The sequence below is a fragment of the Taeniopygia guttata genome, chromosome 4 (genome assembly GCF_048771995.1).
Source record: "Taeniopygia guttata chromosome 4, bTaeGut7.mat, whole genome shotgun sequence".
In the NCBI taxonomy this organism is placed as follows: Eukaryota; Metazoa; Chordata; class Aves; order Passeriformes; family Estrildidae; genus Taeniopygia; species Taeniopygia guttata.
In genome coordinates, this window is record NC_133028.1 from 31,124,885 (window position 1) to 31,149,865 (window position 24,981).

At 39.6% G+C, this 24,981-nt stretch overlaps 2 protein-coding genes across 7 annotated transcripts in view; both read right to left on the reverse strand.

The window, feature by feature from the left end:
• Window positions 1–6,103, reverse strand: part of LOC100228027 (plasma kallikrein) — a 50,001-nt gene extending 43,898 nt beyond the window's left edge. For 4 of the 5 annotated variants that reach the window (XM_072928271.1, XM_002191054.7, XM_072928269.1 and 1 more), the window contains exons 1-3: window positions 1,702–6,103; window positions 1,537–1,582; window positions 1,008–1,066 (exon numbers count right to left, since the gene is read on the reverse strand). In XM_072928271.1, the coding sequence (XP_072784372.1) occupies window positions 1,008–1,065 (58 nt within the window). In that variant the 5' untranslated portion in view covers window position 1,066; window positions 1,537–1,582; window positions 1,702–6,103. The remainder of the gene's footprint in view (window positions 1–1,007; window positions 1,067–1,536; window positions 1,583–1,701) is intronic. The other variant, XM_072928266.1, reaches the window with a different exon arrangement.
• A 1,751-nt stretch (window positions 6,104–7,854) lies between these two features.
• CYP4V2 (cytochrome P450 family 4 subfamily V member 2) lies at window positions 7,855–23,926 on the reverse strand. 2 transcript variants are annotated; one of them, XM_041715786.2, is made up of 11 exons: window positions 21,857–23,926; window positions 17,943–18,055; window positions 17,261–17,346; window positions 15,730–15,920; window positions 15,260–15,329; window positions 14,122–14,248; window positions 13,049–13,240; window positions 11,173–11,275; window positions 10,714–10,848; window positions 10,366–10,545; window positions 7,855–8,710 (listed from the first exon to the last, which is right to left on the reverse strand). In XM_041715786.2, exons 2-11 carry the CDS (start codon window positions 17,970–17,972, stop codon window positions 8,535–8,537), a joined length of 1,290 nt encoding a protein of 429 aa, XP_041571720.2. In that variant the 5' UTR covers window positions 17,973–18,055; window positions 21,857–23,926; the 3' UTR covers window positions 7,855–8,534. The 2 variants fall into 2 exon arrangements, with proteins under 2 accessions (XP_041571720.2, XP_072784373.1); XM_072928272.1 differs by lacking the exon at window positions 21,857–23,926 and adding an exon at window positions 20,330–20,650.
• Window positions 23,927–24,981: the final 1,055 nt, after the last annotated feature.

Below are 24,981 nucleotides of genomic sequence, written 5' to 3' on the forward strand. Positions count from 1 at the left end.
AAAGGTTAAGTCCTTATTAGTAAAATATTAGACTTGATGAACACCCAAGTTCTCTGGTATGTATACACTTTCAAGCTCTTTCTATAAAATTGGTATTTATTATTCTCAGTAGCATTTCTTTATCTAACTTTGTCATTAACAGAAAAACATTTTCAATTCTTAGAATACACCAAGTGAATTCGAAAGGTAAAAGAAAAGAATATTGCAATTATTTACTGCATTAGATATCTTGGATCCTGTTTATCTTCCTCTAGCATAAATTAACGACAAAAAAATTATTTATGCTGTAAAACTATGCACCATATAAAACTGTGCCAGTTCTGAACACTTTAATTTAATTAAAATGTTTTCCAGAAATTTTCCAAGATTATATTTTGGCAGAGACCTAAAGCCAGGTAAAATATTTTCTTAAATAATACTTCATTTATCTATTAGATTTTGCTAAAAAACTGTTACCTAATTGTTGTCTGAGAAAACAGCTATTACTGAACTTATACCTGTGTTAGGCCTTAGTTATAAGTTATCAGGAAAGGAAATTTCAGAGAAGCGCAACACAGTTTTTTGTAGTTTAACTTTTGCTAATGGAACAAAGTAAATCATTAACACAGACACAAATTACTCTGCCTCCTACACCCCCAAAGGGCCTCCTTCCCCAGCTGCTGCTTAGGCTACTGACCTTGCCACTGGGCACAGAACAAGGACCACCACAGCAATTTCACAGCTGCAGTGTGGATACAGTCTCAGTCCTTTGGAGAAAACTGCCTGTGGCATGGTCCCATGTGTGCAGCGGGAGGTGACAGCATAGGGGGTGGCAGGACAGTGTCAGTAAAGCCCCACTAGGAAGTTCTGTGTCAGGCAATAGGGTTATGCCAGCTTCCCAAACTTAACTAAACTCAATCCAGCAGAATAAACAGCTCTCTCAAGAGCAGACTGCAGTTACTAATCTTCTCCCCTTCTGTAATTTCTCTATACTGTTTGCAAATCTCAGTAATTATGTATTAACTTACCACTGCAAACGGAAGTAAGTAAGAAAATGAAATAAAAAGTCCGATAAATCCAATTCATCCTAAAAACCACAAAATCATCTTTTAGGATATGTTCAATAAAGAGTGTGAAATTAGTTTTATAAACCACTGCTAAACCTAACACTGATTCACACTTGCACTGTTTCACCATTAATTCAAAATTACGTCGAAAATTACAATTTCAGCTGTGACATGCTGATTTGGCATACCTTTTAATCACGGAATATTCATTCTTGCTTAGACTGGGAACAATATTCCACTGAAATGACATTACTAATGCTGACTCTCCAGATAGTTTAGCAAAAACTGTTATCAAGGTAGCAAACTAACAATTCACACTCACTGCTTCATACGCTATAAGAATTCTAAACTTTATTTCACATGCAACAACTTAACCTGTGAAATAAGTTAACTACAAACACAAGCCATAAAAACTCCAACTTGCACTGTCTTGTTGCTAGGAAAATCTTTCACTGAATACCAGTGCATTATTTCAATAATGATTACATACCTGAACACATAATAAGTCTGGGCGCATGGATCAGGCTTGCACTCTACTAAAAAAAAAAAAAAAAAGAAAGTCAACACTTTGTGTTAAATATTACTACCTGCAATGCTAACTCATCTTTAATGTTTACTTTGAATGGGTAGTCTTTTTGTCAATACTGTTACTGACCTTGGGACACGTTTTCAGAACATCTATCATCCACACCACACTGGAATTGATCCTGTATATCCACACATATGCAACACAGTCTCTCTTTTCTCCCCTATAAAATAATGATAATATTTTAAACTCATGGAAAAAATTTCACCTCTATATCAAATTACAGAATTTTCATTGTCTCTGGATGCAATCACAAAATCTACCTGTATCTGAATATTTACAAATTAAGCTGAACTTACCATTTCTTGTGTTGCTCAACATATACTAGCATTCAATTAAAGAAATTACTTTGCCTGTGTGTCTGTCTGCATTTCAATTGGTGGCACAAATGGTTTAGAACTTTTGTCCAAGAACTTAGTTTCTTTGCTTTTCATTTCTTGTCTGGGCTTTCCTATTCAGATATGGGGCACTTATTCCACTTTGTTACTGTTTTAATAAAAACATAAGCAAAAAACAAGAAAAAAAAAAAAACAAATAAAAACCAAAAACAAAACCAAAACAAAAAAGAAAACAAACAAAAGAGCCAACAAAAACCCAATGAAAACAAACAAACAAACAAACAACAACAACAAAAAAACTCCAATTGTATACTTTTTGGAAAAATAAGGTATACCTTTCAAAAAAGCAGAAAACCAGAGCAGATTGACCATAAATTTTACCCAGAACATGCATGTCATTCATGCAACATGGAGTCATACCCACATTCATCAGAAATTTCTGTAAGATTTTATTTTTATAATCCATTGTCTATATTTTAGAATTTTGTCTGAGGAAGGGGCACCTTCTAGATATGGCTGTTTGTTTCAGAAGTAAACTACTGAGTCATAAAAAAAAGAAAAAAATATTTCCTTAATTCAGCAGTTCTCAAATTTAGGTATCAGTCTTTCTACAACTAAACATCATTTTAATTACATCTGTATGGGCATCAGTTGGATTTGATGGTGAAGCTCAGAAATAAAGCAGAAATGCTATTCGAAGAGAATCACAATGAGCATGATCACTTTGGAAAATAAATGCATTTTTTTCACTGGGCTTGCTATTCACATGATGTGCTCCCATTTGCATTGCTGTGCTGTTGCTCAAACCAACAAAGTTATACTTCTGTACAGAGAAAAAATGTATTATGGACTCTATGATGATGATGAGTTATTGTTTTTCATAGAATATATTTATTATAGGACAAATTATAAAGTATGCTGTGACAAATTCTCAGCTGGTTTATGTTTCCTGAGCCTCTCTGAAATCCAGAGATTATATGATTTAAACTAGAAGAGTTAGAAATTTAAAGTGCATAGAATGCCAAAACCATCTAATACTCCTTAGACTCATAAAGGCTCGACATATAAGTTTACTGTTGATCTTAATTCCCTCATTGTATCAATTCAGGTTTCCATATTCTAAATATTAGCTAAATCAGGATGTTGCATTTAGGGTTCAGTAATTCAGATAGCAGAAATAAAAGAAGAGCTCATCAAAATATTTTTATAAATGGAAACATTTTTGATGATTGATGTTCAAAATTTATTTGACTAATCTAAAATACAATTAAAAGTTTGCTTCTGTTTGACTCTGTTTCATCTTGACTTGGTAGCTAAAAAACCAGAACCTGCTTCAGCCTAAGCCAGTTCTTTAAGATGACATCTCCCTGGCAGTACACTTGCTTGATACTGCTTTCTGCTGATTTCCACTGTGGTCCATGCATGAATCTCATTCTTGCAAAGGTGGCAGGAATTAATGAACTGTTTCACCTCAGACAATAAATGGCTAGATTCCAGTCTGATTTAGGTCTAATTTTGCCTGGCAGAACCAAATCCCACATTTCTTTTGGCAGTCCTATTCAAAAAACAGCTTCAACACGGAAGAGGAACTCTGTGATGAGACAACACCTGCTGGTTGTGATGTGAAGCAAGAGGAGAAGTTTCTCAGAGGAAATGAGGGAAGGAAGGCACCAGTATGGTAGGAACAACACACATTTTAATTTTTATTTGGTTTTATGCACACCCTATTCCATTTGAATGAGGATACTGTAAGAATTTCATGAACCTGAATGCTCCAGGAGGAAAAAAAAACAACCAACCAAAAAGTATTCTGAAGAACTTCATGGCTATCAAGTATATGACAATAGAGATAGAGAAATAAAATATCAAATGCTGCTAAAACAAACTCTAAATCTAAATCTTGATCTTTTCTTCTTACAATCAAGAATCTAGAGTCTGATCATCTGAGTCAGAATACCATTATCTGAGTGAAGAACCTACTGTCTCACTAGGGCAGAATCTTCTGTTTGACTTGATGCCTCCTAAAATGGCTGCAAAAAGATAGAATAATTTAGTGATTTGTGAATGGTGCAGCATTCTGTATTGTATCAAATTAAAATCAGTTTAGTAGTTACATATCCTGAAATTACATGTCAACAGTAGTCTTCCTGGAAATAGAGCCCAGGAAAAAACTGCAAATCAGATGTCAAATAATGAATCAATGCAAAGTAATTTCAGGATCATATTAAAGAAATAGAAGACAGTTGCAAATATTAAACAACAAATAACTACTGGGTTTGTCATTTCAGCTGTACTCTTTGATTTTTTTCTTATAATCAGATTTGCCATTTTTTTAATAAAAGGAGAATCACATTACTGCCCAAGGCCTTACTTTTTGGACCTAAAGCACCTGATGCTGGTTACTGTTAGATATTAGAGAAGACAGAAGTTGCAACGTACACTGAAGGGTCGCAGTATCCTGATCAAGGCCTGTAAACTGCCAAACAGTAATTCTTGGGCAAGTTATATGCTGTATGTCAATTAGTAGCATCATTTGGGCATACAACAAATGCTGAGTCTTTTGCTAACTGATGACTTTCACCTTTCTTTGATTACAATATTTTGCAATTTCAATGAACACTTAATATCTCCACAAGTTATACTCCGGGCATCAAATAGAAAAGTCCATTTGTTCAACAAAAGATAGAGTTATACTTAGCAAAGTATAAATAAGAGACTCATTTTCAGAAGAATCTCAGATGTATGTAGTTTTTTGGTTTAGAAAGTGAGTTAATTTAGTTTTTAATCTTTTAATCTATGCAGACCATGAAGGTAATCTTCTAAATTTGACCTGGCTATAAACTGAGGTACTTCTATACTGGCAGTTTTGTCAGGGCATGGCACAATATTCTGTTAGGAAGAAAAGGGGTAGCAATCTCCAAAGGCTCTTACTCTTTTAGCTGCTGGAGGAGGAGATGACAGGTGTACTAACATTTATATATGAGGTTTTGTCTTTTACAGCATCAGCATTAAATTCAGGAAGGCAGGTGGATATCTAGTATCTAGCACTATTCCACCTCCTGCACGTGACCAAAACATGCAGCTTTCAGAGGCCAAAAAGCAGTTTGTGTAAAGGTGGCTGGAAAATTCTAGTGCCTCAGGTACCTGCAGGTGTTCTCAAGCAGAAACTCCTAACAGAGAGAGGTCACACATTGTTTGTTGTCAGTGTTCCTCGCAATAGCTGTAAACCATGATCCAGAAACACTCACATACTCCATTTCTGTTGTCCCAGTAGAAAGCCATGTCCTTTCTGACACCACACAAAAGAGATCTTTATAGACAGCATAATCTTTTGGTTTAGAGATCAACTGCTACCTTAATACCACAGCAGATACCTAGAACTCTGGAAAAAGATCACAAACAGGTACTATGCACATGCAGTTTTTATTACCCAATACTTTATTGTCCCATTATTTTATCAGGAAACCTGTCAATGCCGTGCTGCGTTCCACAATCCTACAGGAAAAAAACACCCCCACACACAATAAAACACCTAAACAAACTAACTAACTAAACCTCCCTCAAAACTAACAAACACACCCCCCATGTTGTGTCGCACATGGTGGTGGATGCAACCTTCCCCAAGAACATCTTGCACCAATGGGTAGGAGCCACAAGACCACCAGTGCACACACACACATGCAGCAGCTTGTCATGCCTGACACGAGAGTCAGGCATGAAGTTCCAATGTGATTCATTTCTGGTGATGCTGAAGACTCCACAGACCAAAGACAAACGAGGATCTGGAGTAAAAATACAGGAAAAGAGGGGGTGGAGAAGAGCATCAGGGCCAATGGGATGAGGGTACAGGGGCGGTACAAAGGACAGAAACCAACAAGGGTGGATGGGAGGTGTTACACAAACCAATGGGGTAACGGGGAAGGGAGAACTTACTAGAACTTGAACATATAAGGGTCACAAGGGCAGAGAAGGTCAATGGGCCAATGGGAAGGACAAAGTCGAGATAAATTAGCATAGTGGTGCAGAGCACCATGGTGGAACCTTCTTTCCTCACTCAGCTGTGAGGGGTGCCTAGAGTCATCTCTCCAGGGCATCACCATTGCCCTCTCCCCAGTAGGTTCACACGCCTCCACACCCCCACATCCAGAGGACTGTTGACCAGTACCAACAACTACAGACCACATGATTTAACCTAATCAAAGCACACTAGACGATGTGAGGTATTTCACATCTACCCAGTAGGCACAAAGTTGGCTATATGTTCAGTACTGTTTTCCTCAATATTTATTTCCTTTGCAGTGTCAGATTGCTTCAGAACCAATTTTCACAACAGAAGATAACAGATCACTGCCATTTGAGAACCATTCAGAACAAAAAGATTATAGGATTACACCAGTGCTCATCTTGGCAAAAACACTTTGTGCATCAGTAAATAGGGATTTTTCACATTGGTGCCTTCGTGCCAGTATTTGAGCCTACGCACTTTTCATAATGAGTTTCTTTTTATAGTTTTATCCAGTTTTTATCTCAATTATTTTCTTGTCCATTTTGGAGAGTATAAGGAAATCATAGGAGATATACACATATTATATGAGAAGAGCATGGTATAAAAGCAAAGTGCAAGAAAAAATATTGGACAGTGTAGATAGAAGTCATAAGAATTATCTTATGGGAAAAAAATTGCTATAATTTGGACTATCATACAAAATGTTTACACAAAATAGATCCCACAGAACAAAAGGAAGTAATATTAGTTTTCATTTGTCTTGAAAGTCCTCAACTTAAGCACATAGCTAAGAAATGAGGCACCTCTCCAGTTTTCAACTACATACCAAATCTCCTGAGAAAACATATTCTGGATGCTAATCGTATTTACCTTGAAAATTCACACTGCCAAGTACCCCAAACCATGAAATAATTTAGAGTCTCTCCTTAACTTAGAGTCTCTTTCGAAAACATATATCATGCATTAACATATGGAGGTGGTGTCGAAAATTATCTCATTATAAAGAAGACAATACTTAGATTCAGCCCTGGAAACTGAAATTATTGTTATTATACAGCAATGAAATTTATCTTTGAAAAAGAAGGCTGAAGAATGCAAGTATTACTATTGTTAAAGTCTCTTTTGTCTTTTGACTATATATTGTTAAAAGGAAACATAGAGAAAGACAAGACAAAAAATCTGTAAATGTCAACAAAATGAGTAAGAAGAGATTATTTATAATACATTAATCATTAGAATGGACCAGTCCATATTAGTTTTATCAGTTCTGACCTCCAGTTTCTTATCCAGTCCCCCTCTGCAGGTTGCCCACAACCCAAGAACATCCTAAAGGCAACAACACACCAAAAGCCCTCACCGCCAAGTGGCAAAAACAACCAAAGACATGAGTGTGGTTATTGGTGGGCACCCCTCTTCACACGGAGCCAGGTATTGTGCTGAAGCAACACACACCAGTCAAAAGAAGCCCCAAAGCATAGGGCACAAGTAAGCCAGGCCAGCTGGAGGACCTCAGCTTGGTTTAGCACCAGCTTTTTCTTCAGAGCTTTCAGAGCTTTCAAAAATCGTGGAGTCTGTTCTCCAGCTATATGGCCTATAGCAGATTTTGACCTGTCATGAAGGTACAATCAGAAACTTTCACAGGAACTTCATTCCATCACTGTAATTCCTCTTCAACATCAATTAGCAAAAATCTCTGTATGTTGCCTTCAGGGCATTAGAAGGCAAGAGCACACTGGCTCATTGTTTCAGCTTTGACCAGTACAGTAAAATCTAGTTAATTGATCACCCTAGAGGAACTGATGCTAAGAAACAATTATTCATCAGCAATTTACCTGCACTCAGGCATGCAATTTCAACAGGTACAATTTCAGTCCACAGGAGGCATAGTAGGAGTTTATTCTCAGTTTTTAATAATACATTGCTTTTGTCATTATAAAATCCTGTATGTAATTTGCATACTGTCTAGTTCCTGCTATGGTTATACAGATCAATGCTTTTGGTACAGTTTGCTAAAAGATGATTCAGAGTACTCCCTTCTTACAAACTACTTTAAATGCTTACTTACCAAGAAAGAGTGAAATTATCAGAGATTTTTGCTTGGTCTTCACAGAGGCAGTCATCACCAAAAAAAAATTGTGCCAAGAATATTATCACTTGTATTTTTCAGAACCAAAGAAACCTGAAAACCTTACAAACACTTGAGACTTCCAGTTACTTGGAAAATCCTATGGCATGTAAACTGATCACTTCATCGCAGGCATTGCTGTTCTTATTACCACAGCTAAAGTTTTTGTGGCACTGTGGCAATAGAATAGTTTCATCTGAGCAGATAAGGCACCAAAATTTAAGGATTAAAATACTTGCATCTCAAAGATTAACATGAAGTTCACAAGTACTATAAAAGTAGAGCAACTAGGGCTATTACAACATCTTTTTTAATAAAACAATAGCAACTAGTTTTAACAAATTGCTGGACTGACTTCAAAATATTTGATTTTAAGATATGTTTCAGCCTAAACAGATTGAAAACTTTTGGAAGTAAACTCTTGAAATTCCTTTCATTCTGATCCAGCATTTGGTCTCCTCTTCAGTTTAATCCAGATGCCTTTATTTGGACGAAGAATCAATTCTCCACATAAACCAAGCTCTTCTGGCTTTTGACATGATTCCACCCAAAAGCGCCGCAGGATGAGGGCTAGAAGAGTTTTCTCCTCCATTTGTGCAAAGCGCTGACCTATGAGTTACAGGTGAGTTACAGAAAAAATAATAGTTATTGTCAGGTTGTATCAACAGCTGCTGCACTGGCATGCTCACAGGACTTAAGAACAGAACTAGCTTTAGGCCAAAATCAAGGTCATATGGATACAACTAACACTAGCATTTTTCTCTGCATGAAAGCTCTGGCCTTCTTGGGATAATCCACAGCATGTCCTCCTTCCCATAGTACACAGAACTCAAACAGCAACATGGAGTCAGCTCTTTATATGGAACAACTACAAAACACAGCCTTGTCATGTCTCTTGAAAGGACTAGGCAGGGGAGACGGATAGCAGACCAGAGCAGAAGATGCAGCGCAGGGACTGTGTGGGGAGAAAAATCTCGTGGTTCTATATTTGTGTAGAGGAGCAAAGGAGATGGAACTGCAATGGAATGACAGACAGACCTTCCTTCAGTGATCATTAAGCCTCATACACACTGATGATTTGGTAGCACAGACGGCAAAGTTCAATTTACAATTCAGAGATAGGTGAAGGAGGAAACATGAGAACAGAGAAATGTAGGGGAAACCAGACCAAGCACCACAATCCAGGCAGAGAGACGGGAGACAAATGGAGACGGGACACAAAATGCAATGCTGAGAACTTTTTATGTTCTCTCCTCTGTATTTTATACACAGATTATATACACAGAAGTCTGTACATATGTACACAAAAGGCACTTCTGCGATGATACAAATGAACTACCTCTCCTGCACATGTTCCTGCACACTCAGGAACTAGCTAGACATGTTATATTAAATTAGATTTCTCTTTGGAACAAGGAAAAACCTAGTTTTCTGCTCTTATGGAAAAGGGCACCTACTACCAATGAGACAAATCAAAACAAACCAATCACATCCCCCAAAAACAGAAACTAAACCAAACAAACAAAACCAAAAAAACCAAAAGAAGTCATATTTCCCATTATCGTAATGGCATGACAACTTTTGGATGTTCCCCATCTGCACTTAAAATCAGTGCAGGGAACAGTCTTTTCACATGTTCTACAATATAAACAACACTTCCTCTACTTGAAGCACAGATAAATGCCATGTGTCTCAGTGGCATCTGAAAGTGCTAACAAGTTCTGGGATAACAGAGAAAACAGCAAACCAACTACAGTGTCAGAAATAGGGAAAGAATACATCAGTTGCAGATTGAATGCTCTGGACATCCAGCTCAGAATCTGAGAGAGACAGATGAGCTGTTTCCAGAGCAAAACAGGTGCAGGACATGTGTCTTCTCTCATTCTGTGTTGCTGACACTGAGGATGAGAAATTAGGAAACAATCATGTCCTAACACTGGAGCCCAGTATCATGCTGCCAGGCTCCACAGCAGTGAGGAAGAAACATCAGCATGATAGACACTGGTGCCTAGGAAGAAAGGAAATCCCTCGGAAGAAACAAATGGGGTGGCTCAACAGTATTAATACGAATCAGTGAATTAAACTCTTCTGACAGAATTCAGGTCCATCTAATGGAAGTGTGTAGCTTGCAGGGCACACAGTGCCCAGATTCAGGAGTGGGGAGTGAGGAGGAACACTATATAAACAGTACTTGTTGCTGTCTCAGTTACCACATTCAAAAGTAGAACTGTTACCTTACAAGGGCTTCCTCTCCAGATACATACCAATGCAGTTCCTGGGACCAGCTGAGAAGGGCACATAAGCGTATGGGTGCCTTCCCTTAGAATTTTCAGGAAAGAATCGCTCAGGCCTGAACTCCTCCGGGTCAGGGAAGACCTCAGGGTCTCTATGCAGGGCATAAGTTAAAATGAGGACATTTGCACCTCTTGGTATCTGATATCCCTCTAAAGAGAGGAGAGAAAGGGAGAAGAGTCAAAACAACAGCAAACAAGTGACTTCCTATACACAAGAGAACAGTAAAAAATAAAACACTGCTGCCCTTTTCTTGGGAAATATCTCCACTGCAGAAATTCTAACACAAGGGAAAGTGGCAAACACAGAACACCACTTACTAATGCAGCAATCCTCTCTCAAGGTACGGGCAAATATGGGAACTGAAGGGTAGAGACGAAGAGCTTCTTTCACAACACATTCAAGGTATCGAAGATTCTTCAAATCATCCACTGTAACAGGACGTTCAGCATCATCTGTCCAAAAACAGAGGGATGACCGTGACCAAAACTTTCCATCTTTGACTAAACAAACTCATCCTGGATCCCCCCAGAAACTCTCATCGTGCACCAAGACTACATACAAGAAGGTGTTACAAACACATTAAACATGCATATCTTGCCCCAAAGACATAGAGCTGGTTGTACACCCCAACAGACCTTCTCACACCTATCCCAACCATCTCTAGCTGCTGAAAGCTCCAGAAGGCATGCTCCTAAATCCGCTCTACTTCTAGGCTTTTAACACATTTCCACTCTCAAATGCAGCAAAACCCTAAGGAAGGGGGAATGAAGCCTTACCAAACACCTCGTCCAATTCCCTGTGAACCTTCTTCTGAGCTTCCGGATTACGTCCAAGCAAGTACAAGACCCAGTTTATAGCAGCTGCTGTTGTATCATGGCCCTACAAGTCCAGATTTACAAAGACATTCACCGTAACTCTACTCCCATGTACCAGTGGACTTTATAAATACTTAGGTGTGCAGTTAGTATGAAAAGTGAGACTTATTACTCCCATGACCATGATAAAACAAGAATCAAGAGTGAATTATTCAACAGACTAACTGTCAAGATAAAAGGTGATCCAGGATTGTTCTGACAAAAAGGGAAAGTATTGAAATAATGCAAGAAAAATCCCTCTCTTCTGATTCTCAGGAGCTGCATGAACAATCGGTATCTACACAATTAATCAGATGTCTATTCATCTTTTTGGTTACTGTCCAGTCAACATCTGGGGGGAACCAGTGACTGTCAAAGGAGAGATACAATGGACACAACTTGTAACCTTTTGAAAAGTATCTAAAAGTGGTATTTTATAAGGCAAAGGAGAAAATAATTTGTTTTCTTTGAGAAGGGAATCACCTACTAGTTCCCAGCACTGTAGGAAGGAGAGGAAAGGAATGGAGACACAAAAGGTGAAACAAAGAAGGGGGAAAAAAAACATAAAAAGGAGGAACAGAAAAGGGAAAATTTGACCAGAAAAGGATTTTGATACTAAAAAAGCATACTTGTGGTGAAGTTCAAAATGCTGCTGTAGTACAGAAATAGCAAGATGAGAAGAGAGTTTCTCTAGGTTACAACAGTAATAATATGATTCTATGAATTAAGCTCTTCTGAGAGAATTCAAGTTCATCTAATAGAAGTGTGTAGAAAACTTGCTAAAATGTTCTTCAGATCCTCCCTTAGGGAATCAGACAAGAAGAAGAATCATCTGAAGATGGCAGATGGGATGAGCCTATGAAGACAGACTGAGAGAGTTGGGGTTCTTCAGTCTGGAGAAGAGAATAGTCTGGGAAGACCTGATTGTGGCCTTTCAGTAGTTAGAGAGGACTTATTAAAAAAAATTAAAAATAAAAAATAAAAAAAAAAGAGAGTGTGACTTTTTACATGAGCAGGTAGTTATAGAGGGAACGATTTTCAATTAAAAGAAAAAGAATTTAGATTAGATGTTAGGAATAAATTTTTTATTCGGAGATTATTGAAGAACATGTCTAGAGAAGTTTTGAATGTCCTGTCTCTCAAGGTGTCCAGGGCCAGGTGGGATGGGGCTCTGGCAACCTGAGTTGATGACATCCCTGCCTATGGCAGGAGGGTTGTAACTAAATTATTTTTAAGGTCCCTTCCAACCAAAGCCATTCTATAACGAGTTTCTGCAAGAAGATGAAGCACTGATGCACAATGGACAACAGAACCAGAAGACTGCAGGCAATGTGGCAAGGGAAAAAATACAAGGAGACATAACAAAATGCAAGTCAAAACAGTAAAACTATTTTGAGCTCTTTTCGGTGTTAATAAGGTTTGCAACAAAAAGCAAGAGCCCATGGTACGTGTCAGCCATTAAGTTTTCATTTCTCACCTGCTGACATGAGTAGACTCTGCTCACACAGGCAGGGCCTACCACATATGCATTGTCCAAAGTTTTTCCAGGGCATACCAATGCTTCTATCCTACCTCTGTAGAATAGAAACACTGAGATTTTCCCTTAGGCTTCCAAGGCTTAAATAACATCATACTAAAAACAACTTCCTAAACTAAGTAAGACAAGAGTAACCACCTGAAAATTTTGAATCTTGGGTTTGGAGGAAAAAAGCCAAACAAAAAAACCCAGCAAATAAAACCTTCCCAAAACAAAAACAACAGCGAAAAAGAACAATAAACCAATTAATTCCTTGGTTACCTCAAACATGAAAGTATCCACTTCCTCACGAATATCCCTGTAGCTCAATTTTTTCCCTTCATCATCTGTTGCATTCAGCAGCATGTCCAGGAATGCTTTTCTCTTTTTGGAACCAGTTTCTTCAGAGTTTCCATCATTATCATGTTTCTTTTGCTGGATGTTTTTAAGTTCTTCAGCTTTTTCTGCAATGACCTGAGATTAGAACCATTACATCAGATATGAAGAATTCAGCATAAGCTGCTTCACACAGTTTTGTCCTAACTTATCAAAACAACATCCGTCTGTAGCTGTATACATGAGCTAGTTAGCACAGCTGTCAGCATTAGGTCATGAAATATAACTGACTTTTTATTAGTAGTGAATTATGACCAACCTTTCTTGCCCCAAGCAATAGAATAAACCTTGAACAGCCTTTGTGTGATCAAGAAAATAGATAGCCAAACTACATAAACAACTTGGGGGTTATCAAGAAGTGTAAACATATCCAGAGCATCTGGAACACACCAAACACACCAATAATTAATGCCAACAATGGCAACAGCATATCAAAAAAATCACCACAGTGTGATCACATTAATCACCATAAGATCTTCTCTATTCCGTCTGAGAACTAAGGAAAGATCTTACTTCAAACCTCCAAAAAACTCAGGAAACTGAAGAGAAGCCAGGGCATCCCAGAACCGTGTGTCGAGGCTACACACAGTATTGCTGAACCCACTACACTAAAGCTTCCCAAATTTTCTCAAGTGAGTGATGCAGACCTAATGATTTCTGTATCAGAGTTTCTTACTGCTGATGTGGGGACCTGCATGTGTTTGCTCCTCTCAGCACTTCTGTTCCAAACAGGGGAAAATGAATACAGGCTTCAGTTTCTAAGGACTGAACCTAGTGGCACTACCATGCAGAGCCCTGTGTTTACTTCAATGAATTTCTGTTGTTTGTTTCATTCTCAATGACCTGCAAATTCTGGCTGAACCTCATCCCCATTTGGAAGATCTTAGTGCAAAACTGTAATCCAACAATGAAAATTATAATTATAAATATTATAAATAATTTTTTAACTGACTCTATACCATATCTGTAAAATTGTGAAGGATGTTGAGATTCCTCTTGTGCTCTCTTCCTTCTTTGAACAATACATACAAAAAATCAGGCCAAAGCCAAGGGCTTTTCTGTCGCCGTTGAATTAGATCACTCATCCTGGGGGCAAAACAATTATATCATGCAACATTACTTGACAAAACCACCAAATTATAGCACATTTCCAGAAAAAAAAAAAAAAAAAAAAAAAAAAACCAACAACTTCTATATACCCTAATGAAGTAGAACTTAACATATTGTGTAGGTTTAAACCCATTATTTGAAAGGAAGGACATTCACATTTGTGTCTTGATTTTCCATCATCTCAAAATTTATGTTACTTATCCCAGCATCACCATGTTTTATATCTTTAAGTATTGATCTCTGAGGACAGCATATTCATATTTAGTCTGAATCCTCTTGAAACAGTCCTATTAAATCATCCAACCCCATCACACCCCCTCCAGCAAAGCATTGACAGTGTTGTAAAGACTACTCAAAACAGGGTCCCAAAATATCTGCCCCAAGAGCTCAAACAGTTTCTGAGAGCATTGCATTCCTACTTGAATGTCCAGATACCAGACCTCACATTAAAGGACTTAAAATGCATTTAAAATGAAAAATATGAGACTTCAAGTATGCTCAAGCACAAGTGGAGTACATTTGGAAGGGCTGATTGTCACTGCTATTCAGCTCTTGCACATGCTTTAGCTACAGAGGAGTAATTATTACCAACTTCAAGCACACTTGTGCTATAGTCTAGAAAGGGCCAAAGATCCGATGATAATCAAACCCTTCAGATCTACTCCTGGTTTTTATCGTACCTGTCTCAACAAGCTCCATCAAAAGTTAGGAGTAAGATCATAGAATCACAGATTTAGGTTGGAAAAGACCTTTTAGATCATTGAGTCCAACTCTTAACCTAGCGTTAACCCAGTCCTTTGCTACGACATGACCCTAAGTGCAACAGGAACATGTATTTCAAACTCCTCCAGGGTATTTAGTGACTCAGGGTTAGTCTGTTCCAATGCTTTACACCCCTCCCTCTCTGACTCCCTGGCCTTTCCTCCTGACAGCTGCAGGATTATTTCCAGCTCAACTAAAAAATAACTAAGGAAAATATACATTTACCTGTAGATAGCAGAAACATAGTCAGAATCCTTATTCTTCTGGGCATCCACATTCCTTCCCATTGCTGTTTCTAGGAGGAAAACATCAACATTTTACAAATGCAAAGTGAAATGCACTGTACACAGTGAGTTACTACTGCTCCCAGCTTCTGACTATCAAGACACCATCCCTTCGACAAGTGAATATGCATATCCCTTTGCAGTGAATGAGCTTTCTTTGTATTTCCATGCTCAGGAATTCTGCTCCTCAAGAAAACCTCTCTTCAGACTGCTACTTCTGTCCTGCCAGTCTCAAAACTCAGCTACTCAGATGCAAGTAGTTAAGCCTGGGAAAAAGAGTGGGAAGGATGGAAATATATTCAGAAAATATGCAGGGACATTGCTCTTCAATCATCTTACACAAACTGGCACAGCTAAACTCATGATCTTCTGCATCATTCACAATTCTACTACAATAACTACAGGACTTACCACAAATAATATCAAGGGCACACAGAGTGATGTCCATAAAGACATCAAATGGCTCCTTGTCAACATGCTTCTCAAGTTTCTTCACCAAAATATTTCCTTGTTCATTCATGACCTCTAAAAAGTCACTCAAGATTTCAAAGTGGAATGTGGGAGTTATCATCTTCCTCCGTGACCGCCACTTGTCTCCAGTGCTGTAAAATTAATGGGGAGAAGGAAGGCTAATAAACTCCACGTCAAAAATAATATCCTCACCATTACAGGAAGTACCCAGTGAATACTGCAGCCTGGAAGAGATGGACACACTGTAGATGTCTCTTCAAGCTGTTCATAGAACCCCACAGAAGGAGCAAAAGGAAATATTTCTTGCTCCAGGTCTCTTGGAAGCAGAAACCACCATTTCTCCAATTGATCGTAACAAACGGCCAAAAAGCCTCCAGACAATACATCCTTGTTAGTCAGTGCACAGGCTCAGAGGGACCAAGCAGAAGCCAGCTGGAGACCAAACCAGCTATTCAGCATCAAGGCCTCAACCCACCCCACCATCCCTCTGAATCAGTAGCTGTGTTGCATTCATCCACCAACCATGAAATGAGCCCTGCAGAGAACTAGGGTCTAGAGACATTATGAAAATGACTGCCTCAAGGCATGACTACAATCTACTTCCTTGGACACAGCTAATAACTTCCCACATACCAATGTCAAGCATGGAGGCACAGTGAGTGTCACCATCTTCCTGGGGGTCTTTGTTCACTTTTTCTAAATAACATGCCCCACAGGTACACAGCTGGCACTTCTGCTTACAGGGTAAAACTATCACACCACTGCCCCTGTTAACTTGCTGTTACCATGCCTGATGCTCACGGACTTCACCTCTGCACATTGCTACTGATTAATTGCTGCCTTCCTAAAGGCCATTAACAAAACTTAGGATAAAACGCATGCCTCATCCTCTCACATGAACTTGCACTTCCCATACCACATGGTCAGAGCTGGTTTTACAATAGCATGATCCCATCGTGAAGCGTGAGAAGTCCACCTCTGAGGGCTCCAAACAAGCAAGAAAGTTAACTACTAACACTGGGACCTTGACCTTTCTTCAAAAATTCAGAAGCGGGTCAAATTTACCAAAGACACTCTAAACTTACCTTGCTCTGACTCTTGAATATCTGCATCATCCAGGCCAATCCTTACTTTGCCCTTCCAAGACTGGAGGACACCAAACCGTTATACTGATGCTCCTTCCTTTCTCCAATCCTGATTTATGCTCCTACCCAGGCTCACTACTCATGATCCTCTACTTCATGAATTAAATGAAGGAAAGGGTGCAGATACTCTCTGATCCTACTCCAAAGCATCACCAACCTCAGGCCTATCCTACTGGTCTGCAATATGACCAGATGAGATAAGCAATGCACAGAATGCCTTTGTTCAGAAATGCATACAGCATTTCTGCCACCAACACCTCTTCTTATCATATACGTTTCAAATTTTAAAAAGACAGCACTGCACCTTTTTTCATTATACATTATACCTTGTCAGAAGTCCAGTGCCCAACCATGGATGCAGGAATTCATACAGGTATGATTTTTCTATATGTTTTGAATTGTTCAGAATAGTCTGTCAGAAAAATGAACAGCAAGGAAAAAATACTGCTTGTTAGATGAAGAGAGATTTCTTCAGTATTTCTTCAATAAACACTCCAACAGAAACAACACTGAGAAACAACACTGAGAAACAACACTGTCTTAATAGATCAAGGACAATCACTGTTGGCAGCAAAACTAATGACTACATTTCATGGCATCAAAACAGACCCAAGTTTTAATGCAGAAGTCTGTCAAAGAGCCACAAGCTTTGCAACCTGAATTTCATCATGTTCTATCCTTACTTCAGTGGTCCCATCTTCCCTGCCATCTGTTTGTTTGTTCTGATCTTGGGAGCAGAAGCTTTCACACATGTGAAAACCAAGCTAATGGAGATGCTTCTTTGATGCTTTCATTTGCTGGCCATCTTCAGGATTCCCCCAGTCCCCTCTGACTAGGCTTTTTATACTCCTTTACTTTACACCTTTGTTTACCACTAACTCAGAGGACTATCCCAAAGCAAATCAGTCCAAGCCCTTTTTAACAAAAATTACATTGAGGTAATAGAAAGTAACATGTTTGACACTGCTCTACATCCCAGCAGAATACTCAGGAGACCAGCACACTCACCTCCACACTGTCAGGGTGATACAAAAACATGACAGGCACTGGTCCTATCCAAAGTTTCAACAATGGCCAACTTCTGAACTCTTCAGAATAAAACTGTATCTGTTTAAAAAAATCTGGAATAGAAAATCAGAGTAGAACTTCAACAAAGGGGATTTACAAAATAAGCAAGGCTTCTGTGAAGAACTCTTGTGCCATGTTTCCTGCAGTTTTGATTTTCTTTTAGTTTTAACCTTCTGCTTTGACCTAGCAGCATATTTTGCACCTGTGGATTTTACAATTCAGATGTACTAATCTCTTCAGGCACAGACTCACAGCACCATTTGTGCCACAGATCAACCTGAGGGATACCACTGCTGTCCAGCTGCCAGCTGGACTTCATATCAGTCAGCTCAGCAACCCAGCAAATACTCCTCCCACATTATTCTGCAATTACCCACTCTGTATCTTGTCAATTCAGCTATACAGAAAGCATGGGAGATAGCTGAATCTGCTGGCATGGGAAGAAGAGTAAATGGTTTGGTTTGATTCAGAAAGGTCTTTGATACTATCTCATCACAGAGGACAATCAGGTTCATTCCACAATATTAGATGTGGTGGCCACTCTCAGAATGTTTGAGGATTAAACACTTACTTGCCCTTTCAGAAACAAGTTTAAACAACAAATGGCACCTTTACAAGCCTTTGCAGAATTGAAAATTCAAAGGTCCCCAGATAAAAAAAAAAAAAAAAAAAAAAAAAAAAGTTTCCTAATAGATGTCCAATGTCCAAATAGAGCTTTCCCTAGTCTTACAAAAAGTTTTATTAACACCTCATCTAATATGATTCAGTGTCAGATTGTTTTGCTATTTTAAAAATATTTTTCCTAAGATTGCCATGATTAAAATAGCACATTTTCCAGTAACTGTCTAGCAATACCAATTAAAAAAATCCTCATCATATTAAAAGTTATTTTCCTTCCTGTTATAGAACCTTACCCTTTTGAAAAGTTTTTTTTGTTACATTTTTAATGAAAAAGATTATAAACCACAAACTTCACCCATTTTTACATAAATAAACAAGAACAAAGAAGGTTGGACATAGAAGCCATGTGATTCCTTAACTAAAACATGGGAGCTATGCGATTCCTGCTAACAAATGAGATTAGGGACTACACAGAACATCAGAGCTCACATCAAAGTGCTTTCTGGAGATAGAAGCAATGTTCCAGTTTGGTTTGGGTTTTTAAAAGAAGATTAAAAAAAAAAAAAAAGACAGGAAAAAAAAAAAAAAGATGATTCATCTCTCAGACCAGCTCATATAAACATCCTATCATCCTCCTACTACTTCCCCAAAGTCAACTTTGTGGAAATTTGCTTGCCCTGACATCCCCACAGATGTCTCATACTTGTCCTTAGATACAGGACTGGATCCAGAGGAAAGATATGACGGTGTGGTGAACAGAGGCACTGTGTCTCAGCATGGGTCAGTACTGGGCAATTTGCATTCCAGTGCTGTACTCTCCCTTGACTTCACCATGCTCCCATGACCCATTAGCCTCTCTTCTGGAAGCATACACAGCAGCACAGCCAGCAACACGTGCACAAAGCAGAACTGGCATACACAGGCATCCCAAACACACACAGAGGAGTGTGAGCCACTGGCAGCAGACTCAGCAACACTTTCATACCACAAACTCATTAGGAAATATGTTCCTGTTAAAATATGAGTACCAAATGGAAAGGGAACATCTAGCACATTAGTGCTCTTTCGCACAAAAAGGTCCCATTAATCAGTTCAAGAACAAAAGGATTTGGTTTTGAGTCACGTACTATAAATGCTCAGCAAGTTCTTTCGTACTCAATAAATAAATCTAAGTCACAGATGATTCTGGAAGTGAGCCAAGGTAGAAACAACCTGGCATGCTAAAGTAAGTCCCTTGCTCATGCTTGCTTGGGGGAAGGTAATTGTTTCAAGCTTTGTTTGGATCACAGAAAAAGGTCATGAGGACACAGTGTTCAACTTTGTGATGCAGTACTCCCTGCAAGAGCCCACAGCAGCCTCCCTCTCACTAAATCACATTCCACAGCGTTCATGCTCCACCCTACCAACAACTTAACCATCTGAGCCCAGCAGCAGCTGCTGTCACATTTAACCCCCAGTTAGCTTTTGAGACCAATAATAATGCCACATTGATGCAGTTCCTCTCCTTTCCTCTTCACTGTCCACTCCTCAAACTTCACCGTTCCCCTCTGCAGATTGCTCAAAGAGACCTAAAGGCAACAGCACATCCTCTGATACCCCACTCCCACAGCTCAGCCACACAAGCACCTCACCACCACTGGCTCCTCCAGCAAACCCCAGGCAGTGCAGGGACCTCACAGCTGGGCTACAGTGTGAGCTGGCATTACCTTCTCCTTTCCGCTTGAAGAGCAGGGCATTTCCCACCACAGGATAGCAGGGGCTGACACCCGGGATGGACTTCATCATCCTCCATTGCCTCCAGTATTCCATCAGGGAGGGAAGGGAGCACACAGTCACAATTGTCAAAAGCAGAGCAATGATCCCAGCTCCCCATGGCAGCAGCTGGGGTCTCCCTGACAGTCCTTCCAGGACCTCCATCATCACCTCTCAGCCTTCTGCCCTGAGCCTTGATCCCTGCTGTGAAACTGGCGCTATCTGTACCCGGCACTGCAGAAAAGCTGGCCAGAAGAGCAGGAGGTGGAGCCACCACACAGGCTGCTGGCATAGCTCCTTTCCAGGAAAATAAACAGCATTGAAAAACACTCTTATGGAGAGGCTGCATTCTAGCATTTCCTAGTGGCAGCAAGCCAGAGGGAACAGTCACTGCCCTCACTTGGCTCGAGGGCCTTCTTTGCAGGTCCATGCAATATCTCACAAGGAAAAACAAAGCAACATCAAGAGAAAAAACACCCTTTTGCTGATTTGGGAGAGATGAGTTTTCTCAATATCATCTTTCTCAATCTGTTCTCAGGTGCTCAACACCATTTTGCCATAGAGAACTGCTCCAGTGCTGTCTAACACGGTAACTGAAGGGCCAGTGGAGAATACCCTTTTTCAGTGGTTTGATGGCTTCAAGGAGTTACAAAAACCAAACCCCATAAACACCCCTGATCAACAGCAGCATTGCAAAGCACACGGATGCCTCTCAGCTCAAATGTCCTTTACTGATCTCATTGTTGAATGCTCAGGCACAGGCTAAAGGGTGCCAGTAAAACAACTGCCAGAACCAGCATCTGTGCCCCAACTTGCAAAGTGCCTGGGTACTCACAGTACCAAACCCACCCCATACACTGCTACCCCTCTTGCCTCAGGGGAATCCAGGGTCTTCTCAATGCTGCAGGGCTACTGAGCATCTGTTTCTCAAAGTGGGTGCTTGGAAACCTTTTGGTCAAACAGAATTTTGTTAGAGGCAGCATGGCTCACAGCCAATTCACAAAAGTTCACTCCCCAAATAAAGCACAAATGGTATGTGCTTATGGCCATAGTCACATTTATTCTCTTTGCTTTGTACCAAAAATGACTGCACTGACTACAAAAGCATTTTTAGCAAATCAACAAATAGCACAAACAAAACAACTAAGAGAAAAAACACAAACAGAAAGCTCAGAACATCAGAAGTTAATTAAGTTTCTGTGACCCTTGGCATCAGAGGGTGGTAAATTTTGGCACTTTGTTCTTGCAGTCTACCAGCAGAGATGTTATCATAAATGCTGACTGTTATATCTTTCTACACAGTAAACAGCTGGAAATGAACTTTGCTACTCTGGCTGTTGTTTGTAATGGTTTGTGACAGAAAGCAGCATACATATACCCAGTCTTGTAAACACATAGGCAAGTTAGACAATCATCAGTCCCCTCTTTTGTTCAGGTGACATTCTAGGAAGGAAGCAAGCACACAGGATGAAGAGACTCACCTTTTGTATTTTTAACATGGTCAAAAGAGTCTTGCAGTTTGTTGCCTTCATTGCACCAATTAGATGAAGTGACTATTTGTGCTTCTGAGTCAAAAATCTATACTTCTAACTGCTGATTATTCCTTCTATGGGAAAAAAACCACCAAAAACCAAAAAAAAAAAAACCCTGTGAAACAGCAAGGAGAAGGTGGAAAGGCATTGGGAAAGCAGTAGGGAACACTGCAAAGCAAACATTGCAGCATCCTGCCAGCAGCTGGCAACGGCAATGATGTTAATAAAAAGCAGCAGAAACACTGGAATGAGACATAAAAGATATATTCCCAAGAAAAAAGAAATTAGAGTTCTAGCATCTTTGAGGCCTAATTATGTCACCAAGACTTGGAATCATAACAAAACTTGGAGGATGTTCTGTAGCAAATGAGTTTTCTACCAGATTGTGATCAGCATTTCTTTTTTACCCAAAGAGCTATTGTTCAGTGTTGGATTTCTGTGAACACTCCACTGCTTACTGAATTTTTGCTTTTATAAATGCTCTTCTTCAGCCTCTTGCCTAAGTGGAAGCCTATCTACCTGTGCTGGCAGAAGACAAGCAACCTGTTAGGCAGCTGTGTCAGCCACAAAATACAATGACAACACAGGCTTCTGCTGGTCCCTAGAAAGAAGCCTGGGTTCTTCAATAAGAAAAACTAATAAAATCATTAACAGCAAGAAAAAAACAAAACAAAACAAAAACAAAGCAAGTCTAAAGCGGATCTGATACAAGAGAGTGAGGCTCCTGCTGACTCCGCTCTGGATCCATTGCAGAACATAGCTGTGCTCAGCAGCCAAGCTGAATAGAGAAGTATACAACTCATTATGAAAAACTAAGAATGTTTTATGATTTTAAAAATTATTAAAAAACTGAATGTTTTTTTCTTAAGAAAGGCTTTCTTAGCAAGAGCTTCTCTCTTTCTAAAAAAACACACATCATGACAACATGATTATCCTTTAGGCAGAAAGCTACACTGAAATAAACAGGCTGTTTGTAGTCCACAATAGCCACCACCTAGACAAAAGACAACATATCACAGTATGTCTCCATTTCAAAATATGTTCATCAGCTGGACAGCTGGAGAGCTCAGAGATCTCCCCAGTTCTCAGAGAGGAATTTTAGGGACTGATACTAAATTTCATGTCCAAACAGAGATACTAAAGCTTCATACCCAAAATATAGGCTTCCAAGAACAAATCCTGAGGAAGATTTCAGCTTCAAAACCTTCTGTGGACCCTTTCTCACACAGGTAAAGGACATTAACAGGATTTCTGAGACAGAGACCAAAGCTGTTTTTCAGGGTCACCTATTGGTTTGATGCCACCACCATCAAGCATACCTTGTTTGGTTTCGGCAACCTAGTGTTCACTGTACAGCAGCAACTGCTTTGTCCCTTTACTACAAGACATTTTGTATGAATAAATTATCCCAAACGGAATACAAAAGCCTGCCTCCTAAGAAACCATAATCCTCCCTACAAGGATACCAACATGACTTACAATAATAGAGATCACTACTCACACCCCAGAACACAGACTACAGTTCTGATAAGGTGTCAGTTATGTTGGTATAACTAATAGACAATTAACACTAAGTAGCTACCAAAGCACCACATCTGTGTTTATTCATCAGTGTTTCCAGGAAAGTGCATACTCCCAAGCTGGATGATCACAACTCATCCAAGGTCACAAGTGAAGATTCCACCCACTTCTCTGTGATTTGGCTAGACTCTACAGGGCCCTCTCTTTGCTAAACTCCAGCAAGTTTAAAGAAAGCATTTAGCAACGTGGAACACGCTACATGAAGTGAACCAGAGGTCATGAAGAATGAATAAACAGGGCAGCTTAAGACCAGGAAAACCTCGTGGGTCACAGAAGGACAACACTGCAGATCTGCTACCTGCATTCTTGCAGCATGGGAGATTTGGTATCGGTATTTGCTCTAGGAGGTCTTTGTCCACATTTGATGTGCCTGCACAAAACACAGTCATAGCTGTACATCCTCTTAGAAGCTGTGGTGGGTTAGCCTTGGTCAGCAGTCAGGTTTGTACCAGAAATGACTGCACTGACTGCAAAAGCATTTTTAGCAAATTAACAAACCCTCCATTCACTCCCCTCCCTCAACAGGATGCAAAATCTTATGGACCAAAATAGACTGGAAGATTGCTTATTGGTTACCGTCATGGGCAAAACAGACCCAACTTCGGACATTCAGTTTAATTTATAGACAATTAAAAACAGATAATGAGGAAGATAGAAACAAAGATAAAAGTTCTTCTCTGCTGCTTCATCCCCACTCTTTTCTCCTGCTCCAGCATAGTTTCTCCACATGCTGCTGAGGAATCTCGGCTCTGAGGCCTGGAGCACTGCCTCCTTCTCCTTCAATGACCTTGGTGTTTGCACTGCTCTTTCTCTCTCTTTGCCCTCCCCACACTCCTCTGTCAGTTTAGGACTTTTTGTACACTTGTAAATACTTTTTTACAGAGGTGCCACTGGCTTGGCTGCTGAGCTCAGCTATGTCCTGCAGTGGATCCAGAGTGGAGCCGGCACATTTCTCTTCTCTAGCCTTTTCTCAGAGAGGCCACCCCTGTAGCAGCCCTGCTACTGACACCATGACACCTACACTCAGCTTAAAAGCCTACCATGAAACAATTACAAGACTGAAAGGGAAAATAGGGATGAAATGTCCTTCACATTACCCCCTAGTGAGACCAAAAATGTCAGTTACAAAGTGATGGATGCATGCAAACTGTCAACAATATTTAATATTTGAAAACCATATGGGCACTTTTTCTTATAATGTTCAGGGAAGAATCACTCAGGACTAAACTCCTCCAGGTCAGGGAAAATCTTGGTAGTGCACAAATTATAACAGGAGTCTTTGTACCATTCAATACTTGATATCCTTTGCCTAGGAGAAAAGGGAAAGGAAGAAGGATCAAAACAACAGCAAATAGGTGGCTGTCTATAACTGCTTAACCATAAAATAAAAAAGAGAAAAACCCAACCCTTTACCTGGAAAACTTCCTCAGTACTCTGTCCTGCAGGTATTCTAGCACTTATCCCAGCCACCTCTAGCTACTTAAAACCCTAGA

Excerpts from the sequence above, each read along its gene's own strand:
- CYP4V2 (XM_072928272.1), bottom strand. The coding sequence starts at position 20,543 with ATGATGGAGGTCCTGGAAGGACTGTCAGGGAGACCCCAGCTGCTGCCA. Across the intron at positions 14,249-15,259 it reads TATGTTTCTGCTATCTACAG|GATGAGTGATCTAATTCAAC; the intron begins GTAAATGTATAT and ends TTTTGCCCCCAG. Across the intron at positions 13,241-14,121 it reads TTCACAATTTTACAGATATG|GTCATTGCAGAAAAAGCTGA; the intron begins GTATAGAGTCAG and ends TTCTAATCTCAG.